Below are 19,718 nucleotides of genomic sequence, written 5' to 3' on the forward strand. Positions count from 1 at the left end.
AGTGCAGAGGGTCCGAAGCTATAGCAAGGACTTGTGCTGCTGCTGGGATAAGGCAGTCTCTCCTCCCGTGTGCTAGGTCTGCAACATGCCTGGCATCAGCTAAGGCCAAGCCCTCACTTTCTCAGATGGGAAGCAAAGGTGAGGATGCAAGGAATGGAGAGATTTCCCTCAAGAGGCAACGGGGCAGATTTCCTGAGCAGCTGAAGTCCGACATCCCTTTGACTGTATGCGCAACTCAAACTGAGATGGGTTGTGGAGGTGGGGCGGGACAAACTGGTCAATAGATTATACACTTGGAAAAGGCTTCCCCTTTCGCAAGCCGCATCTCCTCACTTATCTTCTTCAAGCAGGGAGAGAGAAAATGGTCCAGTTTGTCCTTTCAGTTTCTTTCCAAGCCACTTGTCCTTTACCATTTGAAGCCCATTCTACCCAAGCAGCATTTCTGAAGCCCATTTGTCCTACCAAGGAAGCTGCCCTCCTAGATCCCATTGCTGCTGTATTGGCCTGGCAGTTTGCCTTCAACACTAGAAAAATCAAGTGTTGCTTCTGAGAAAGAAGGGAAATGCATCATAAGGCAAATGAGCTCTGCTGCTGGACAGGAAAGGTTAAATACTTCCTGACCTTTGGCCGGATCCTGAAGCATGAGTGTGGCTCATGCTTCTCTGGGCTTTCTGCTGTGTAGCATGGCTGTAAAAATAACCAGCTATCTTTTTCCCTCAAAAAATGGTAGAAAAATAATATCTTGGCATTTCAAACCTTGCATATGATATCAAAGGCAGAACATCTTCTATGTCAATTCAAGACAGAGGACAGAACTTCACACTCTGATGAATTAGTTAGCTGATGTCAACAGCCTTGTACAGCAGGACAATGTCACTACAGTTGTTAGAGGGGTAAAAACAATCAGCCAGCTGTGCCCTAGGGCACTTGCATGGCTTCAGCTCTGTACCCATGCAAGCTTGCTCACACTGATTCCCAGAATAATCAATTCCCAGGTCTCTAGGCTTGTTCAACTATCTTTTGGTGTCTCTTCTTCCTCTCCAGCAGCTCATGTCTTGGTAAGAAACTAACTACCAGAGTGCATAGCCTGTATAACACATGCAATTCCAAGTCACTTCCAAAGCTTGCACTCTGTGAAGCCAGCAGCCTGGTTTGAGAGAAGCAAAAGGCAAGGACAGGCCTGCCACATGAGGGCATCTGTGAAATAAAACCATGTCCAGCAGCCAAAGTTTGGATCCAGTTCCCAGCACTTGGCCCATTCTGGTTTTGTGGAAACTCAGCTCAGTTCTGCCTGGGGCACTGAGGCGATTCTGACCCTTGCTGGAGAGACTGCACTTAGCTGTACAGCAGCCTTATCCAACAACAGCCTGGCTGATAACAGTCCTCGACGCACAGCCCCAGGACTGGGGACCAGCTTGTCACTGCTTTGTTAAATAAGGGGGGCTGCAGGCTGAAATCAGCCTAGGAGTTGGAAAGGCAGGACTAATGGGATAAAGCCACATGGAAGTGTCTTCTGGAAAGGATGATGCAGAAGGTTGCCTGGGATGGGGAGGAGGTGGCGATGGTGCAGGGGAGCAGAGCAGTCTGGGATCCTTACCTCTCCTTCGTGGCTGATAAGCTGTAATTTTGCCATACACAGTGGCCCCTCCTGAATTAATATACCTCAGGATGACATGGAACAGATAGAGCTCTGCCTCCTTCACGTCTACAGTGACTCTGATTTTATTCTGCAAAAAGCAAAAAAGCACATGGGGCACACGTCACTGGGAGGCCAGCTCCTGGCCACTCACCCACGCTGCGGGAGAGCCGGACCCGCCTGCCTACCTGCCTGCCTGCCTGCCTCTCTTCCCCCTCCCTTGCTATCCCAGGGCACAGCACTGGCCGGCCATCTGGGATGGGCACACTTAAGATGGGCACACCTGGGACAGGAGAAGGGGCGGAGGAGTAGTGTCGCAGTGCGGGATGCTCTGAGTTAGTCTAGAAGCGAAAAATGCACTTACAGTTGTCACAAACATTAAACTTTCCTTCCTCAACGACCGAGACCCTCCCTTCCACACTGGCGGGCCCCCGGCTGACGTAGCGGAAGACGAGGCGGAAGAGGTCGGGGGAAGTCACATTGAGAGTCACCACTACCTTGGGCTGGTGGAGAGAGAAAGGGGAGAGAAGCAGAGCACACCTTCAATTACCTCCACCGCCGACAGCCACCAGCCTAAGCGCAGCCGCTCGGCTCACTGCTCCCAAAGCGACATGCCACAGCGCAAGGAGAAGACAAGCACATCGGCCCTGCCTCGCCACGCTGTCCCTTCCAGGGCCACCCATGGAGGGGACAAGCTGCCTGCAGGAAGCGGGTGGAGAGGCTCCAACCACACGGGAAAGATTCTCTGGCGCAGCGGGGTCATTCGGCTATCCTGGGGCACACGCCGTGCCAGAGGAGAGGTTTTAAGAAGTTCTTGTTTTTCTCATCTGCGTATTGCTTCTGGGCTTTGTGACATAACCAGCTGGCAGGGACCGAACACTGAAGCTCCTGGTTCCTGTGCTTACAGGTCTCTGCCCAGATGCCTACAGAGAAGGCTACAAATGGAGCTGGTGCCTCATCCCCAGAAACGCGCAGCACTATGAACTAGTGGTGCCAAGGGAATGTGCCACTGAGGGACGTGTCAGCCCTCCGCCTGTCTGGACACTGTTTGGGAAGATACCAGTTAAGTAGATGCTTACGTCCTATCCCTTTTAAAGAGATCTAAGCACCTGCTTAAATACCCTTCTGCCTAAAGAGCGAAACAGGGGATATGCCTGGGGAGACTCCTTGAAGCTCCAGTTACACACCTTCTTCCCACTGGAGAGCAAACTGGAAGGACCTTGCAAAGAGCAAACTACAGGAGAGACCTGCCAGCAGAAAGCCATGAGCTTGACCTTCTGTCAAGGCCTGTTTCTATCTCATTGCCAATGCTGGATGCAAAACAAAGCCATGAGCTTGAGCACGAGCTCCACACTTAAACTTTAAGGCTAGGGTTTTCTCAAGGCAGCCTACAGCAGTTTGTTGCCTAGCTTCTATATACAAATTCAATGGGAAATGGCTAATATTTTGGTCCCCTCTGTTCTTTCACTTAAGCATGTAAAAAGCGAAGAAAACTGAAAGTAAATGCACCAGAATAACGAACATCTTACATGGGACAAGACTGTCAGAGAATCACTGCCCTGCACCCCATGCCCAAACACACACACAGGTGACGCTTCTGCAGGTGCCATGCAGAAGAAGAATCCACCCAAGAAAAAAAAAAAAAAAGGTCAACAGATGAAATAGCTTCATCTGTGGGGCTTAGACAACTCCTGGTTAGTGTAAACCATCATTATGGCAAACCATCTATCAGCAAGAGCAGAGGCAGACCAGTAACAAGAGATCCAAGCCAGACATGGCAGCAAAGAAGGATCTACTTTATTTTTGGAAAAGGGAGAGAAGGTTATGCAGAGAGATGCAGGAAAGAGCAGAGTCAGATGAAATAGCCACAAGGAAACCCAGATACAGTGTTTACAGACATCCCTGTAAGTAATCACCAAGCTACCACCTTTATCTAACCGGATTAGGATGTCAGGGGACTCCCAATTTAGGATCTTTCCCCTCATCAGTCTATGCTGTCCCTAGCACTACAGGAAATATCTGCACAAACACGCTATATATATTCACTGTGCTGTTTATGTTGGCTGTCATGTGACTTTGGGGGTTTCAGAAGCACTTGGGGTAAAAGATGTGTGCCGAAAGGACGTCAGCTCTCTACCAGCCGCATCCTCCGCAGGAGGAGCTGGGCTGGGCTGGAGGCAGCAGGCATACCTGGATGGAGGACATCTGCGCATATCCTCGCCAGCTGAACCCCTCAAACTCCAGGGGGTTGTAGCCGAAGCGCACGGCCCGGCCGGCTGGCGTGGTACCTTCCTCCAGCTCAAATTTCAGGTGGTGAAGGTCAGGGAAATAATGGTCCCGTGCAGGTCTGCGGAAGAGAAGGAGCACCGTTACCTAGTTATCTGGAAGGAAAGGCTCCTGACTCACTCACCAACGCCCCCTTTAGCCTTTTGAGATGTTAGATGCTAGTGACGGACACTTCTGCATGTCACCCCTGCGGGCAGGAGGACAGCTCTGCCAGGCACACGGCTGATGTGGCAGCAGCCCGGATGGTCAGGTCCCCATCCCAGTCGTGGCAGAGGACACCAGCCCCGAGACAGCGAACGAGAGGCCCGGCACCCTGAGGTGCTAGCAGCTTACTGAGTGCAGGTGGGGCCACGTGTGCTCTGACGGCAGCGACAGGCTCCGCTCCGCTCCTCGCAGGATGGCCCCAGGGACCCGCCAACGTCGCACCGGCAGCCTGTGGGCAGGAAGCGTCTGTTTACATTCCCGCCGCGCTAACGAGCTCCTGGTCCCTAATCAAAGGCGCGCCCCAGCGGGTGGGGAGGCCGGGGCCACTATTTTTATTCCATTGTATCCGTTTTCATATTGGCCCTGGCCCCACTTGGACCAGCTCCTCTTCCACCTCAGCGCCGAGCTATTTCCAGACGGCTGCGGGAGTAACAAGGTCTGCAAACCCTCACGGCCGGGCGCCGCAGCCCTGCCGCCAGCAGCAGCCTCGCTCCCTCTTCCCAACCCTTCTGGGACCATGTGGGCCAGCCGACAGCGGCCGGATCTCCTCCTTCCTCTCCTTCCATGGGCACCATGGAGAGCAGCCAACCCCACATCCACCTGCTCCCAGCAGGAGGAAGATGGGGTACAGCTGCAAGGACGCGAGCAATGGTTAAGCACACAAGTTTCTAAACCAAGCAGTGCCCAAGAGAGCTTTCCTGGCCTTTCATCGCCTGGTATGATGGACATTTGTCCTTTGTTCACCGGTGTCTACCCACTTGGGTCTCCAGATACACACCAAGATCCAACACCTGCCATGGTTTATTCAAAAGCAGGAGGTGGGACATGCCCCGCTCCTTTCCTCCGAGGCCACCAGTCAGGGGGTATGTGCAGACCCTCGCTACAGGGCCAGCTCTTGTGCCCCCCTCCTTCACCTGACACACCAGAAGGGGACTCACCTTGGCAGCCAAAGTAATTTGCATTCTCCATACTGAAGTAGCCATCCTTGCATGTTGAGCAGAACTGGCCACAGGTGTTCGGTTTGCAGAAACACTGCCCATCGCCCTAGGAGAGAGCAGGCAGAAAGAAAACCTTATTCCCTCCCACTTCTCGTCATGGCTGAGCCATTCCTCAGCTATTTGGGTCCTAGTCTGGGATACTGGAGGAGCATTTTGAGTTTCATGCTTCCTGTGCGTGGGTGGGCCAGATAAGTGCAATTACCCAAAAATGCAGGCAAACAAAAAAACAGGCATCCTGGGCCAGACACAGAAATATTTAGGTGCCTAATTTATGACAGGTCTTAATCCTATGTTCTCATGCAAGCACAGATTGTGGTGCAACCTTTGAAAGCTCAGCATCAGGACAGGCTTCTCCAGCAGCAGCTGCTGGAGACGGAGCTGAAACGTTCCCAGCACAGCACAGACTGGGAGGTGCCCAGAGGCAGAGAGGAGCAAACCCACCTGCTGGCACTCTGCGATTCCGCTGATGGTGCCCTTGGTATCACACTTGCAGCCTGGAGAGGGGGAGACGAACAAGAAAGCCAAGAAAACCAATCAGCACCTGAGGAGAGGCCTGATGGGTGACAATACCCAGCACATCAGAGGACACCAACTGGGATAAGAGGAGATGGGAACTGGGCAAGTAGGGGGTAGCACTGCACAAGGGCTCACTTGTCATTTTTGGGCAGTTACTGTTGCAGACACAGCTGTGGAAGACATTCAACTTTTCTGCACAGCGGGCCATGAAAATCTAAGTGTGCAACATCTGCAGGGAGTGGCTGAGAATGGCACAACTCACCGCACGAGCCCTGTCTTCTACACCAAGCAGAAAGATTTGGGCTCTAGCCTCTCCCCCCTCCTCAGACACCTCTAGCTTTACTTGCGTCTCATTAAGAAGAAGGAAGGAAAGGTATCATAACCACCCAGCAGTGATGGTCCCCACCGACTTGGGTGTGGGTCTTGCACCGTTACAGCATGGAAGGGGCTTTTTGAGGCTGTGCATATGCCATTTCCTTACTTGTGCAGCCGTAGGGATTCTCCGGAGTCAGGTTCCAGTACAAGGGCTTGCATCTGTCACAAGCTGGGCCTTCAACGTATGCCCGACACGCACAGGAGCCCTGCAGAAAGGGAGGAGGAGAAAAGAGCAGGTGAGAACTTGCAGCACAGTGGCTGAATGTGGTGTCTGCTACTCTGAAGTGGGCAATGGCTGTTTCGAACACTGTGCTTAAGGAAGGTCTCAGCCCAAAGTGAGAAAAAGGGGATCAAGCGAAAAAATGACCCGAGTGGTTGGCAGCTCCATTTGGTACTCACCGAGGCCAGTGAGGGATCTGCAGTCACTAACCCCGCTGGGTTACAGGAGCCCACTAGAAAAGAGAGGCACAAGGAGGGATTTATAAAGAGACAGCTCACACCCCAGCTGTTCCTCAGGGTGGTTATTTCTTCCCTGACGCAGCTGTTGGGGAGCGACATGCCCATTTACCAGCACCACACCACGTCCCAGACCAGAGTCCCCGTCCCAGGGAGGAGAAGGGGGCTACCTTCACAGTGTGGAAATCCATAGGCGCCTGGCACGCAGCTATCGCAGCGCAGTCCCGTCACTTTGGGCCGGCAGCTGCACTGCCCTGTTTCCTGGTCGCACGTGCCGTGCAGAGAGCCCTCCCTGGAGCACTGGCAAGCTGCAAAAGAGGAGAGAGCAACTGCTGGGCCTGCGGGGCACAACGGCTCCTGCCTTCAAGGCTTCCCACCAACAACCTCTTTTGTCTGCCTGACCTTCACCAAAGCATTCAAAAACACAGGTTATAAATAACAAACTCGTTCTTTGATTTAGTTAAAAAAAATAAGAAAAACAATGCTTTTCACGTTTTTATCACAGCTTTTCATCTACAGTGAGGTGTTATTTCAGTGGTGGGTGGAGTTCTGGTTAAAGACAAGGGGACTGCGTGATCTCATCCCCAAAAGGTCAGCAACCAGTGACAGGTCAGACCCTACAAAAGCCCAGTTGCACCCAGACTCCTAAGAGCAGCATTTGGCCATCAGTGTCTGCCCTGTGGCTGTTGAGGACAGGCAGCAGGTCTGCAGCACCAGACACCGCCGTGGCACTGCCAGCGGCTGAGGGCAAGGCAGGGCGATGGCTCTGCAGCTTCCTGTATAACCTGCCTGCTGCGAATGCACGGAGAGATCCTGCTGCCCTATCGCATGAAAGGTCAGCAAGCTGTCGGGCAGCTCTTGGGAGCTCCTCAAATCCCTGCTCTGATGCCAAGGGGGAAGGTTTTAAGCTGACACCCTAGACTGGCACAGCAAAACACTGTTAATTAAACTACAGATTTAAAAACAAACAGACAAAAACATGTTCTTCTCCTCTTTCCTTGCCGTGACTCCTTTACAGCTCTGCTATCTGGATATTGCTGTAGGATAGAAAAAAAAAAAAAGACTACTGAATTCCTGCGAGACCATTTCATCCATGTCTCCAGCCTCTTCAAAGGCATACTGCCGGCATCAGCATTTGCTAGGAGCGCTCTGCCAGCTGGCCGTGGCTCAGGCATCCACATTTAGTATGGTGCAAGAGGGTGATGATGCTCTTTTGTTGCTTCAGGGAAGCTGTATCACAGATTATTTTTTAATGAGCAGTAAATTCTTGCCGGGAGACATAAGAGTACATCTGGCTCCCAGCCAGACTGCCGACGGGGAGGGAGATGGGGACACTCTGCCCAGAGCTGGAGAAGGCTATCCAGAGTATCCTGGGCTGCAGGCACCTGCCACAGGCATCGCTCAGCCCTGGCGCCAGCAGCTCTGCTCCCGGAGTGATGCAGCACCCAGGGAAGTTGCTGTAACGCTCTTACCATGACACCTTGAATTTGAGGCTGACAAGAAACCCCAAATCCTGACGTTCGTTGTTCAGTCTGTTGTACAACTGTACTCCTGCTGGTTTCAGCACAGTTGCTGTGCATTGGCATGAACTAGGGTGGAGTAAGTCCTGAAGAGCCTAAATGTGTCCTGTGAGCCATGTCTGAACGTCTCATGGCACCAAAGTATAACCCAAACATGTGGATTGAGACTGCTGGGACACATCACCCTTCTCAGAGCCCTGCTCTCTGGCTGCAGACACTCAAACCCCAGGACAGAGAGATGTAACTCTGAGCACATTTTATGTTCATCCACACACACTTCTTTCAGAGAGGAAGTCCGAACCACAGCTGCTCCCCAGTTCATACTCTGTAGGTCTGCTTCTTAAGAGCTCACTGGTACAGAGGCCATATATCCAGACCGGGTTTCATCTCCAAACCAAGCAGGCAGACCCAGGCTCCTGCTGTTAGTGACAACGAATGAACTGGGGGAGACAAAACCGCACGGCCTCCGGGGAAGCGCTCCTTAGTGATGTTTGCTCATTACAAAGCATGCCTATCAGATGGATAGCCAGGTGAACCGTACACAGGAAAACTGATTCCTGCTCTAAGAGCCAGCTACATTCATGTATAACCCTTAGAGATGGATTATGGAAAAGAAAACCATTTCAAAGTCAGTAGCAGCAGCTCCTCCCCTCCCTCCCCTAGGATCCTCTCACAAGGGTGGCTACTCACGTGTGCAGCTGGGGTAGCCGTAGAAGCCCAGGGCGCACTGGTTGCAGGTGTGCCCTGCAAAATTCGCGTGGCATTGGCACTGGCCAGCTGGGCTGCAGTTGTTGTCCACCGCACCTCGGGAATCACAGGAGCAGGCTGGAAGAGCAAGACTCTCAATAGTCTGAGGAAACATGAGCTGTGGCCAACCACTGCTGGTCTGAATTGTTGTTCAGTCCCACGGGAAGTAGCTATTTCCATTAAAAATGAATTAATTTCTTAATTCCCCAGAGAGAAGGGGAATACTTCCATCAGAAATTAATTTTCTTAATTCTCCGGAGAGACAGGGAATACTTTAATCTACAAATATAGCCGTACCAGGAAAATGCCCCTGAGAGTTTTTTACAGCAGTTTAGTAGGTTAATGCACCAAAGAGAGGCAAAAAGGCAGGAGCTGGGACACCAGGTCACAGACGGGTTGGGATGAGGAAGTGTGACCGACAAAAAAAGCTTTGTCCTCCAGGCTTTGGCACAATCCATGACCTCCGGAACAAGCCTGCCAAATTCATAGTGCAAATCACATGGGTTTTGATTTTGGGAAGCACCATCATCTGAGAAAAGGCGTGTTTTTTGGAAGGTGACAGGCCAGCAGGAACTGAATGTTAACGCTCATTAAAATGCCCCACATGAATAACCACAATTTGAGGCACGTTCACACAACATCCATGGCTGATGGATGCTGAGCAGGGAGCTGGGATGGCTTCTCTCCTCTGCGTTCAGCTACGCATCACCTCACTCTGCCATGAGGAAACCCCCAGATGCCTCTCAGCTGCCTCGCCGGCACGGAGCCAGCTTGTTCCTCCCCTGAGAGGTGTTTTGGGGAGACAAAGCACCCTGTCTTTTTCACGGCAGCACTGCCACGTGGACATCCCCAGCTCTCCACCACTGACGCTGTGCTCTTACCGTAGCAGTGGGGGTAGGAGTGGTACCCAGCGCTGCACTGCTCGCACCTCGGCCTGGCAAACTCAGGTCTGCAGAAACACCTCCCGGACGAGTCGCAGCCTCCCGGCAGCGTCCCGACAGCGCTGCAGCCACACACTGTAAGAGAGAGAAAACGTCTGCTCTGCTCTGGGAGTACAGGGAAACACTTGTGGCTTTCTCTGAGGCTTTCAAATGGAAATGCGGGTCCTGCCCTAAGTGTTCAAACTGTTGATCTCTGCAAATTTTTGCACATTCTCCAAAATGCCCACAAAACCACTTCTAGTATTCCTTCAAAACACTACCAGAAGACTGACTTTGCTGTAACAACTACCCTACAGTTGGCAGAGGCAGACTGCTGCTGTCACCCTGACTGCCACTATGCAACCCTTGATTTGTGCCTACTTTTTGGCATCTCTTTTCCAGCAAAGTATCTGTAAGCAGGGCAGAGATTGTCTTCAGACAGTTTTTGCCAGATCTGATGCACTCTGATGCATTTGCAGAGCACAGACACGCACGCCCCCCCCAGGCCCCTGGAAGGACGGATACGCACGCTGGCACAGCGGGTAGTTGAAGTAGCCGGGAGCGCACCGATCGCACGAGTGCCCTTCAAATCCCGTTCGACACAGACACTGTCCTGTCTCGCTGTCACAGGTGCCATCGTACTGACCGGGGCCGGAGCACTGGCAGGCTGGAAAGCAACAAGGGCACTAGTAAATAAACAGCTCCTTAGCGTTCTCCCTTCCTAGGAAAGAAACCAAACTGCCTGTTCTTCTGGGGTGGAAATGCAGTCACTGCAGACACCACAGGGGACACGGCTGACAGTAAGCGTGCCCAGCCCACAGCTCACATCCCTACGGAATTTCTCAAGAGCACCCCCAGGCTGGATGGACACTGGAGGGCTAGGGCTGGGTGGAAAATACCGGCAAAAGTCCTGGGAATTTGTCACTTGGAAGTAGGGCCGGAGAATTCCTCCTCCCCAGCACAAGCAGAGGATGGGGAGAGGCATGTTTCTGCCCAGGAGGGAGGCCAGCAGGGGGAGGCTCGAGGCCGCTAACCCGGAGTCACTCACGCTGGCAGCTGGGTCCATAGTGGCCTGGAGCGCACTGGTCGCAGTGTGTCCCCTGGAAGTTGGGTTTGCACACGCACATCCCCACCCGAGGGTCCTTCCGACAGGCGTTGCCTTCCGTCCCACCGGCGTAGCAATCACAGTCTGCAGGGGGGAACGCACAACAAGCAACAACACAGCGCTGTCAGCTGAACTCTATGCCCTGTAAGTCAGGGAAGGGGTTGCAGGGAGAGGTGACAGCTCATGGGTCTGCCCCCTAATAACCTTCTATCAGATGTAAATGTTTTAACCAAAGCCTGTTCAGCCGACCAGCACGGCTGGCTCAGGGGGTTGCAGGGTGATTTGGAAACATCGGCATCATGCAGCTGTGCAAGGTGCTGGCCTGCAACAGGGCAATGCACAGGGCAGGCAAACGCTGACTGCACAAGCCCAGGAGGCTGATTCGGTGCAGCACTGCCCAAGAGCTGCGCATGAATAACCAAAGACTTCAGCTACCCAGGGTGGGGTTTGGACTCTTTCTCTGGCCGCTCTATGCTCAGCTGCATCCGAGCCCTTCTCGCTGTCAGGGCAGGCTGGTGCTCTGGGCCAGCAATGCTGAGGCCGTCAGCCAACCCTGCCTCCTGCAACAGCATGGGGGGACGGGCTGGGGAGGGAAGTGCAGAAATCATCCAAGAACCAGAGGAAGGGGGAGGCAGGGAAATGGGAAAGGAAGTGAGAAGTTCCAGCTCAGGAAAGAAAAACCTGCCTGGAAGATACAGAGTTTAAAATATCAGAAGGAAGGAAAAGGTTATCTCCAGCACGCTAGGGAGCATGAGACAAAGGAGGACTCAGTGGGAAAAGAAATAAAGACAAGGAATGAGATCAACTGAGAGGGGTGATCATCAGAGAGGAGGGAGTTGGAGGGGAGCACGGCTGAGGGCATGGGTGAACACTGAAAACAACACAGGAAGCAACACAGAGCGAGCAGCCGCCTGTGGATGCTTCCCAGGAGTTTGTGCTACTTGTGGCTTTGCGCAGCGGGGGCTGTCAGCGTGGACCCACTGTGCCTTCCACCACATGGAGAATGCAGAACATGCAGGTGTGGCACAAGTACAGGTGTGTACCTAAACCCAGAGGCTGAGCTCTGGGAGAACCCAGCTGGAGTTCCACCTCAGCCACAGCCCCTCCATGATCTTAGGGTGTGCCTTACAGAGAGACCAGAAGGGACATCCCCACTTGGCCTGGACCCACGGTTACTTTCCCCTCTCCCTCAGCTGCCTCCTCTCTCAGAACCGCTGTGTGTCAGGGCTGTCCCTTACAACGTACAAGTCCAGTAAGCTGAAGAGCTGATCTCACGTTAGGCGGCGAGGTATAACAGTAATAATAGCAGGGTGATTGCCAAAGCAGCAAGGAAAATTGCAGTGCTTACTTATGATCTGTCCCGCAGGGAGCACTTGTTCTCCAGTATCGTTGTAAGCGAAAGCTGGAACAGCTATTTGGAGAAAGAGACACCGCACAGGTCATCACACAGTCAAAGAAATCCTGTCAGAATAGCAATGGGTTGATGGTCCCAAAACTGAACGGGCTGAATAAAAATGTGAAACATGTAACCAAGTGCAGACATCCCACTATATAAAAAACAACTACAGCCATTTTAGACCCAGGCTCTGGAAAGATGTCTTTCTCTCTCCAACATAGAAAGTCAGAGGTCAGACTCTAGACAAAAGGGGAAGTTCCCACTGACTACAGGGAGCTGGGTTCAGCTCTGCTCTGCTCCACCCTCCACCGAGGCTGAGCACAGCTCCATCCACACCAGTGGGAACTACTCCTGAGACTGGACTGCCAACATGGCACGGGGGAAAGACATCTAAAGAGCAGCCACAAACAGAGCTTTGACTGTTTCTGTGCCCACTCTGAGGTCCCAGACCTGGCCACCGCATGGCCTCGCTCGCTGTACTTACGGTAGCAGTGGGGGAAGTCGAGGTATCCCTCGGCACAGGCATCGCAGTGCTCCCCGGTGTAATTGGGCTTGCAGTAACAGCGGCCGGTGAGGTCCTCACAGGTGCCATCGGTGAAGTCAGACTCGCAGTTACAGCCTACAGAGAGGGACAAGCTGCAGTGGCCATCGCTGATCAAGACCCTTGCCAGCCACAAGCACAACAGGGGCATTGCTACAACACAGATTCTCTGTAATAGCCCCCACCATCCGACAGGAATTCTCTCCAGAAATAAAAAAAAGTGATTTTGAGAGGGTCTGGCTTAGAGGCACAGACGGCAGTGGTTTGTAGCTACTGGCTGAAAGAGCACAGAGACAGCAGCTAAGACTGGATTTCCGTGGGGGTACAGCAGAGGTGACAACACTGTTTTAGGTCACTCCAGCCTTGGACACACCACCACTTCTGATTACATGGACGCTGCAGACACGTACAGGCTGTGTGTGCACACAGATTTCCATGGACAATGCCAGCTGCAGCAGGAACTGCCCTCATGGCCCCATCTTTCATGGTGCTGGACTCTCTACACCAGAAAAATCTTTCATGCCAATCCCCAAACCACCCTCCCCAGCGTCACCAAGTCCAGGACGATGTCTGTAGCCTGCAGAGGAAATCACACTCACGATAGCAAATGTATGGAGAGTCGATCGGGTGGTCAGGGGACCGGTAGTATCCTGGGATGCACCTCTCACAGTTAATGCCAGTGGTGTGATGCTGAAAGACAGTGGGTTACACGGACATCAGTTCCTCTACCTGCAGTAGAGGATTCATGCTCATCTGCCAGATTTGCTAACAGCTCAAGGGCCCAGAGGGAGCAACTCGGGAGTGTCAGCACATAGACCTAAATTTGCTCAAAATTCCATATGCTGATTTGAAAACAAAGCATTTCCTGCAAACTCTGCATCCTCCCATAACTCCAGTCTGAGCTTCAGGTTCATATCTGACCTCAAGCCCGTTCTGTTTGCTTCACATGGTAAAAATGTCTTGACCACTTTGGGCTAGGAGGATGGGAGTGACCTGCCTCTTCCCAGCAAGACTGCACAGCTAAAATGGTAATACCAGGGGACAGCGAGGGATCCAAGTGTGTTGTTGTCGTTACTGGTGCATACTATGGCAAAGAGACCAGATTTCCAGAGAGAGACCCTAATTAAGACAACAGAGGGAGTGTGAAGGGGTTGGCAGAGCTGCCAGCAAGACCGAACTCCAGGTGTGACTGCAGAAATACACACACAAGGATCTGCAACAGCTTTTTCCACCAGAGCCATTCAGGCCTACCTGACAGTCAATGCAGACACCTCCCCCTTCATATCTGTCTTCGCGACTTTTGCTGGCTTTGTGGCGATCCACCTCGGGGTCGTAATAGCAGTCATAGGCGTGGCCATTGCAGTTGCAAGCTGAAAATACAGAGAGATTTTAGCTAAGTCATCAGTCCTTGGAGGTCCTTCTGTCACCAGCTGGATCTCAAGATATTAACTCTTCCTTGTGGGTTTGATATCGAATGGGTTACATTTCCATGAGGAAAGTCGCTTGAATGCATCTGGGGGAACACCCAAGCTTCCAGAGATCTTCCAATTCAAAACCAAAGAAGAAACAGCTCTTTCACAAGGTCTATTTTAAAAATTAAAAAAAAAAAAAAAAAAAAAAAAAAACGACAGCAGGCACAAAACCAGAAGAAAAATATGTGCAGGCGTGTAGAGACGAGAAAGAGAAATTACCCAACTTTGGGGCCTCAAGTAGCCTGGCTCAGAGGGCAACATTCTTGCTTCTTTTATCCCACCCAGGATGGAGGTGAGCTGTAAAGTTCAGCCCGCTGTCTCTATAAACCCACAAGAATAAGATCTAACTGTCCTTTGCTGCCCTGCACTTAAAAGAAATCGTGCGATGTAGCTGTGCTCTGGGCTCTGCATTCCCAGTGCTGCACAAATTCCAGTGTCGGCGTTTACCAAAGGTTTCTCCGGACAAATAAAGATGTCCTGTATGTAAACAGACCCAAACGCAATTCATCTTGGAGACAGAATTGAGCAACGCGACTTGCCTGTGTGAACCCTTGGATATGGAGGAGGAACCAGAGCGCGAGCAGAATCAAAGCCCCGTACAGACTTTGCGGGCCTCCCTGTGCGAGCCTCGACTAAACAAAATTAACCGTCGTGTAAACTGTCCTCTCAGCAGCGCTGCTGATCTACGCCTCACCCAGCACTACACACCACAAACCGCGCTATTTCGGTGAAACACTTCGCTGCGCTGCGACGTCAAGGGGCCGGGGAAGCGTGGGCCAACCCGTGCTCTGCAAACAGCTGGGAAAAGGAAGGAAAAACCCGACTCCAACTTACGCTGGCATTCGTTTGCGCTGTCGGCAGTGGCAGGCTTCCACGGGAACTGGTTGAAGCCCGGGCAGCAGCGATCGCAGGACCCGCCGCAGGTGTTGTGCTGGCAGTCGCACTGCAGCCTGCGGGGGGAGAGGAACGAGGGTCAGCCGAGCCTGGCGCACCGACGGGGGCGTGCGGGACGGGGACCTGCCGCAGAGCCCCGCTGTGCGTAGCTGTCACCAGTCAGATACACCAATGAGCAACGTTTTGGTAATCCAAGTATTTTGGATAAAAGGCTTCTAAGGCATTTTTCTTACTTATGAGTTTGTTGTTTTTTTTTTCTGAGCCGAACACCAAACTTTGCTCTTCCAGTGCCACTGCCTGCCTTTCTTCTCCTCCTCCCCTGTCGCTTCTCTTTTCTTTACAGGAAGACAAGGAATAGAAAAAAATCGGTGTGCCACTGCCTAGTCAGCTCTACAGACAATAAAATGTGAACTGGCTGGAGGGGGTAGAGGGGGTAGTGGGCTTCAGAAACCTGAGTTGAAGCAAATTCTTGAGAGGGAGCCGCGTGGTGCAGGGGTGTGGAGATGTCCCTGCACCCTGCAGGGCCGGTGTGGAAGGAATAAATGAGCCCAGAGTCAGAGAGGGATGGGGCCACGCGCGCCCCATCCGGTCCTCCAGGTGTACCTGTGCTTGCAGATAGGAAAGCTGGGAAAGGTGAATGAAGTCTTTTAGCAGACGCCAGCCCACGCTTCCTGTGCAATGCACCTCCTGCTTCCCCAGCCAGCGCAGGCACGGCTGTGCTGGGTAAACAGGCGGCTCCTGAGGCGCCGGGCAAGAAATCTCGACGGTTGACCGACGGATCTCATCCCTGCTCGACCACGGCACTGATTCATTAACAGCAGTGACATCATCTCCAAAACTTCCACTTAGCAGAAGGCGATCCCCATCCAAAACAAATGCTTTCTGTTGTATTAGACTTATGGATAATACAGCATGTTCCAGCTTTTATCTGTGCAATTACTCATTTCCCCTCAGGGCTGGCCTGCCACTCCCATCTCTCCCTCCTCCACTGCTTTTCCATTCAAAAGCAGTGTTTAAAAATAAATCTATTTTTTAAAAAACGTCAGGCACAAATGGAGTAGTGATTCTGGATGAAATACAGAGGTGCAGACACTCTGATGGCTGCAGTGAGTTGGGAGTGTTGTGTTTTCCACCTACACGTATTTTTAAGATGTGGGACCTGCAAGCGTGTGTACAGTGAAGAGGTAGACAGAGGCAGCAGCATGGGACAAGAGAACTCATTTTAATGAAATAAGGAATGACATGAAAGTCTGGGAGAAAGTTTGGGAGTTCACTTCAGCCGGAGAGGATGAGGCAGGTCCCACCTCTGCTCCCAGCTCCACGGGCAGCCCTCTCCTTGCAGATGCCATGAAATGCTCAGCTGCAGTTGGCTCTCTGCACACTCATGCCCTTTGTTACCCACATTCTTGGACTGAGCCATGGCCAGGAGAGTCCAGGCAAGAAACCACGTCCCTTAGGGGCTGGCTGGAGTCTACGTGGCAGAAATGAGCCCTGAAACATCCACTGCAAACTTTGTTCTTCCCATGTTTTGGAGATCCAAGAGCGAGACCCAGAGAAAGGCAAACATTGGCCATGTCTCTGTAACAAAACCACCCACAGACCTCTCTCACCTGGCTGACCACTGCCCAATACCTCCAAGGAAACAGAATCTTCTGATGCTTTTTTTCCATGGCAGCAGCTGGAGACTAACCCCACAATATATACGTGTTGAAAAAGATGGTCACTGAGTCAGGGAACTTATAAACCTGCTGAACAGTATTAATGTCCCTGGCTGGAGGACATGGCTCCAGCCACGCATCCCAGCTCTTTAACATCTGAGATGTTTGAAAAGCATTGGTTCAGTTCCCAGAAGGCAAAAAGAAGGCCCTCAATGAGTAAGAAGCATGTTTCAGATGAAGAAGGAGCTATTTATTTACTTTGCTCTACAGAGTTAGCAGTGACCTCTCAGAGAGCTCATCTATCACGGCAGCTTTACTGCACCTTGTGTCGAGTCCATACTGCTAATGAATTATGGACAAACGTTCACAAGCTACAATATTTACATGTTTCATTGATTGAATATATACAAGGAAGAAGAGGGAGCGGCTGCGTTCACATAGCACACGTATTTCCTGGCCATCCAGCCGTAAACATAAAACCACAACCTTCCCACTGGAACTGATGCTCAACAACAGCGTGTAAACAGTCTGCAGCGAGTGTCTGTGTCACAGCTGAGAGCGGCACACAAGTGCTGCGGTATCTGGATTGGGCCAGAACATCACACTAGGATCAGGAAAAAGTGCCCCTTTCTCTAACTGCTTCCAATTAAATGAGAGAGAGGGAGCCACCTGCGAAAGGACTCACTGACTGCACAAAGGTGCCACCACACAGGGTGTTTTCCTTTCCAGAACTGGAAAGAGCAAGCTAGCATTCAGGATCCAGCAGGGGAAAACATTCCCGACTTCCTCCCCACAGATCTGCTTTCTGACCAGCCAGGCCTCTGTCTTTAAATACCATCTTGCCGGTTATCTTCAGCATCAGGCACAGAATCAGCAGCTCCTCTCTCTGATTGTCTCTCCTCTTGCTCGTACATCTGTGACGGAGCAATGAAGGCACAGAAACAGGAGCTCTTATCAGGCAGAAGCAGAGCGCTCGCAGGGTCCTCCCGAGCCCACATCCACAGCAGCTGCATGTCAACACACGGCTCCTGCCTGGGCCCTCCGTTTGCAACATGCAGAGTCCTTGCTGATGCTTATCTCACTGCTCACAGGGTGTGCCAGGAGCAAGGTCTGTGTCTGATCCTGCTGGTGCTCACCTTTACCCAGGAGAACTTTACTTCCCAATGCTAAATTCAGCCCGTTTGACCGTAGTGCAAATAGAGATGGGTGTAAAAAGTGCAACAGACCCTTAAGGGGGCTGTATCTGCCCTCACAGCACAGGGCCTTACACACACACACACTCACACCAGATGTGCTGCCAACATACCGCGTCTGGAAGTGCAGCCTCCGTAACTTGGCACTTCAGAAAAACTTTCCTAAGCTGGATAAACATCATCATCTATGGCCAGGAAGTCAGCTCACGAACATGCTCCATCATGTCCTAAAATCTCTGCCAACATTTCTAGCTCACCTCACTTCTATCAAAGTGCTCATCCTGCCTTTCTGGGCAACGGGAACAAAAAGCGGGCATGTGCTGAAGCGGGAAGTTAAAACGAGAGGCAGAGACCTCCCAGACAGGCTGAGACATAACTGGGATTTTTAACAGGGCTGGGCCAAATCACATTCCTTGCCTCCCTCTGTTTGCATTTCCTTGCCCTTTCGCTGTGGCATGTCAGCGTCTGAGGAGGCAGGACGTGTGCAGCGAGACACACCGCGCCTCCCACTCGGGGTTGCACCGAGTTCTGGACGAATGACACAGTCCTGACAGCTGAGGCCGATGACACGAAGGGACGGCGTGTTCCAGGCCCCAGCTGCCTCCGCGATGCCTCCGGTTGTGCAGGGTTGGGGCAGGTATTGCTCTGCTGGCTCCGTGCTGTGTCGGGACGGGAGGGGTGCGACGACTGCCCGGCAGTGCCTGCCTCAGTGGGAAGGCTGCACACAGCTGCTGCTGAAGCCTTGGTGAAATAGCAGGCCTTCACCGATTACTTGTTTTCTCAACCCAAGTGCTGCCCCCGGTATCATATTCCCACTGACTTCTCTGGGCTTGCCAACAGGGTACAGTAACGCCATGAGAAGGTCTTCTATCTACCCAGCTTTTTTGCCCTGATGGATCCCAAAGGGCCTCACAGATGTTCTGTGCTGGCTGTGCAAAGCACCCAAGGAGGAGATGGCTTCTCCTCTAGGCAAGTGCGATCTGCTCTGGGTGAAACGCAACAGCTGCTTGCTAACAAGTGCTGCGGCTTTAGAAAACAGCTTGGGGCCTAGAGGGAAGATGCCAAATGCATTCAAATGTGAGCGGAGATGAATTCCGGGAGGCAGAGCAAGTCATCAGCAGAAGTGGCATCGAACAATGATCCCAACGTATTTCTCCTCCCTCAGTTTTCCCTTCCTTCCTGGAAATCCCTGAGCCATCAATGTCAAGGCATTTCCATGTTAAAAAATCACTCTGCTCTGGTACACGGGTGCACAGTGCATCCAGCAACACCAAAGTCTAAAATGAAAACAAGGAACCATGCACTCAAATATTTATGAACTTCCCTTTGTCAGGGAGTTAAGCACACTGACGCAGACTTGCTTTTCAATACATCTTTGTTTTAACGCTTAGCAGCTTTTAATCTTGGCTGGGACTCACTGGAATTTTATTTTAGAAGATCCAAAAGCTCTACATGATCCTTATGAGAAAGTAATATAAGCTTCCCTCGTCCAGCTGAATCTACCCATCCCCTTCATAAAGGCAACATTCAGGATGCAAACAGATGGCTAAGACGCAACACTTTCATGGTTTGAAGAAGCTCTTTGGCATTTCAAATTGCTGAGGCGGATGGGAAGAGTCCTATGAGCCAAAATATAACTGTTCTGCATGCTCTTGTTCTTTTGCAAAGAGTATTTGTTTAGCTACATACATAACTTATCTACGGTTCTATGAGTATAACCGAACAGCAGTCTCTACTTTCTTGGGAGGCCATCCACGTGTGAGAGCATTGCCCCAGTTCTTAAGAAGCCATGTGGGAAGCA

General features: G+C 51.9%; 1 protein-coding gene and 1 long non-coding RNA gene across 5 annotated transcripts in view; one reads left to right on the plus strand and one right to left on the minus strand.

The window, feature by feature from the left end:
- LAMA5 (laminin subunit alpha 5) overlaps positions 1-19,718 on the minus strand; it is a 90,848-nt gene that overhangs the window by 26,697 nt on the left and 44,433 nt on the right. For 3 of the 4 annotated variants that reach the window (XM_040575606.1, XM_040575605.1, XM_040575604.1), the window contains exons 7-23: positions 15,007-15,122; positions 13,952-14,070; positions 13,300-13,390; positions 12,644-12,778; positions 12,112-12,174; positions 10,707-10,847; positions 10,188-10,325; positions 9,620-9,754; positions 8,682-8,816; positions 6,642-6,779; positions 6,415-6,467; positions 6,122-6,221; positions 5,566-5,618; positions 5,065-5,170; positions 4,256-4,355; positions 3,827-3,983; positions 2,001-2,139 (exon numbers count right to left, since the gene is read on the minus strand). In XM_040575606.1, the coding sequence (XP_040431540.1) occupies positions 2,001-2,139; positions 3,827-3,983; positions 4,256-4,355; positions 5,065-5,170; positions 5,566-5,618; positions 6,122-6,221; positions 6,415-6,467; positions 6,642-6,779; positions 8,682-8,816; positions 9,620-9,754; positions 10,188-10,325; positions 10,707-10,847; positions 12,112-12,174; positions 12,644-12,778; positions 13,300-13,390; positions 13,952-14,070; positions 15,007-15,122 (1,919 nt within the window). Of the gene's footprint in view, positions 1-1,597; positions 1,728-2,000; positions 2,140-3,826; positions 3,984-4,255; positions 4,356-5,064; positions 5,171-5,565; positions 5,619-6,121; positions 6,222-6,414; positions 6,468-6,641; positions 6,780-8,681; positions 8,817-9,619; positions 9,755-10,187; positions 10,326-10,706; positions 10,848-12,111; positions 12,175-12,643; positions 12,779-13,299; positions 13,391-13,951; positions 14,071-15,006; positions 15,123-19,718 lie in introns of all 4 variants that reach the window. The other variant, XM_040575607.1, reaches the window with a different exon arrangement.
- LOC121078923 lies at positions 15,111-15,991 on the plus strand. Its single transcript, XR_005824793.1, has 2 exons — positions 15,111-15,252; positions 15,682-15,991. It is a non-coding gene; the product is annotated as an uncharacterized LOC121078923 (long non-coding RNA).

This window comes from Cygnus olor, chromosome 16 (genome assembly GCF_009769625.2).
Source record: "Cygnus olor isolate bCygOlo1 chromosome 16, bCygOlo1.pri.v2, whole genome shotgun sequence".
Lineage (NCBI taxonomy): Eukaryota > Metazoa > Chordata > Aves > Anseriformes > Anatidae > Cygnus > Cygnus olor.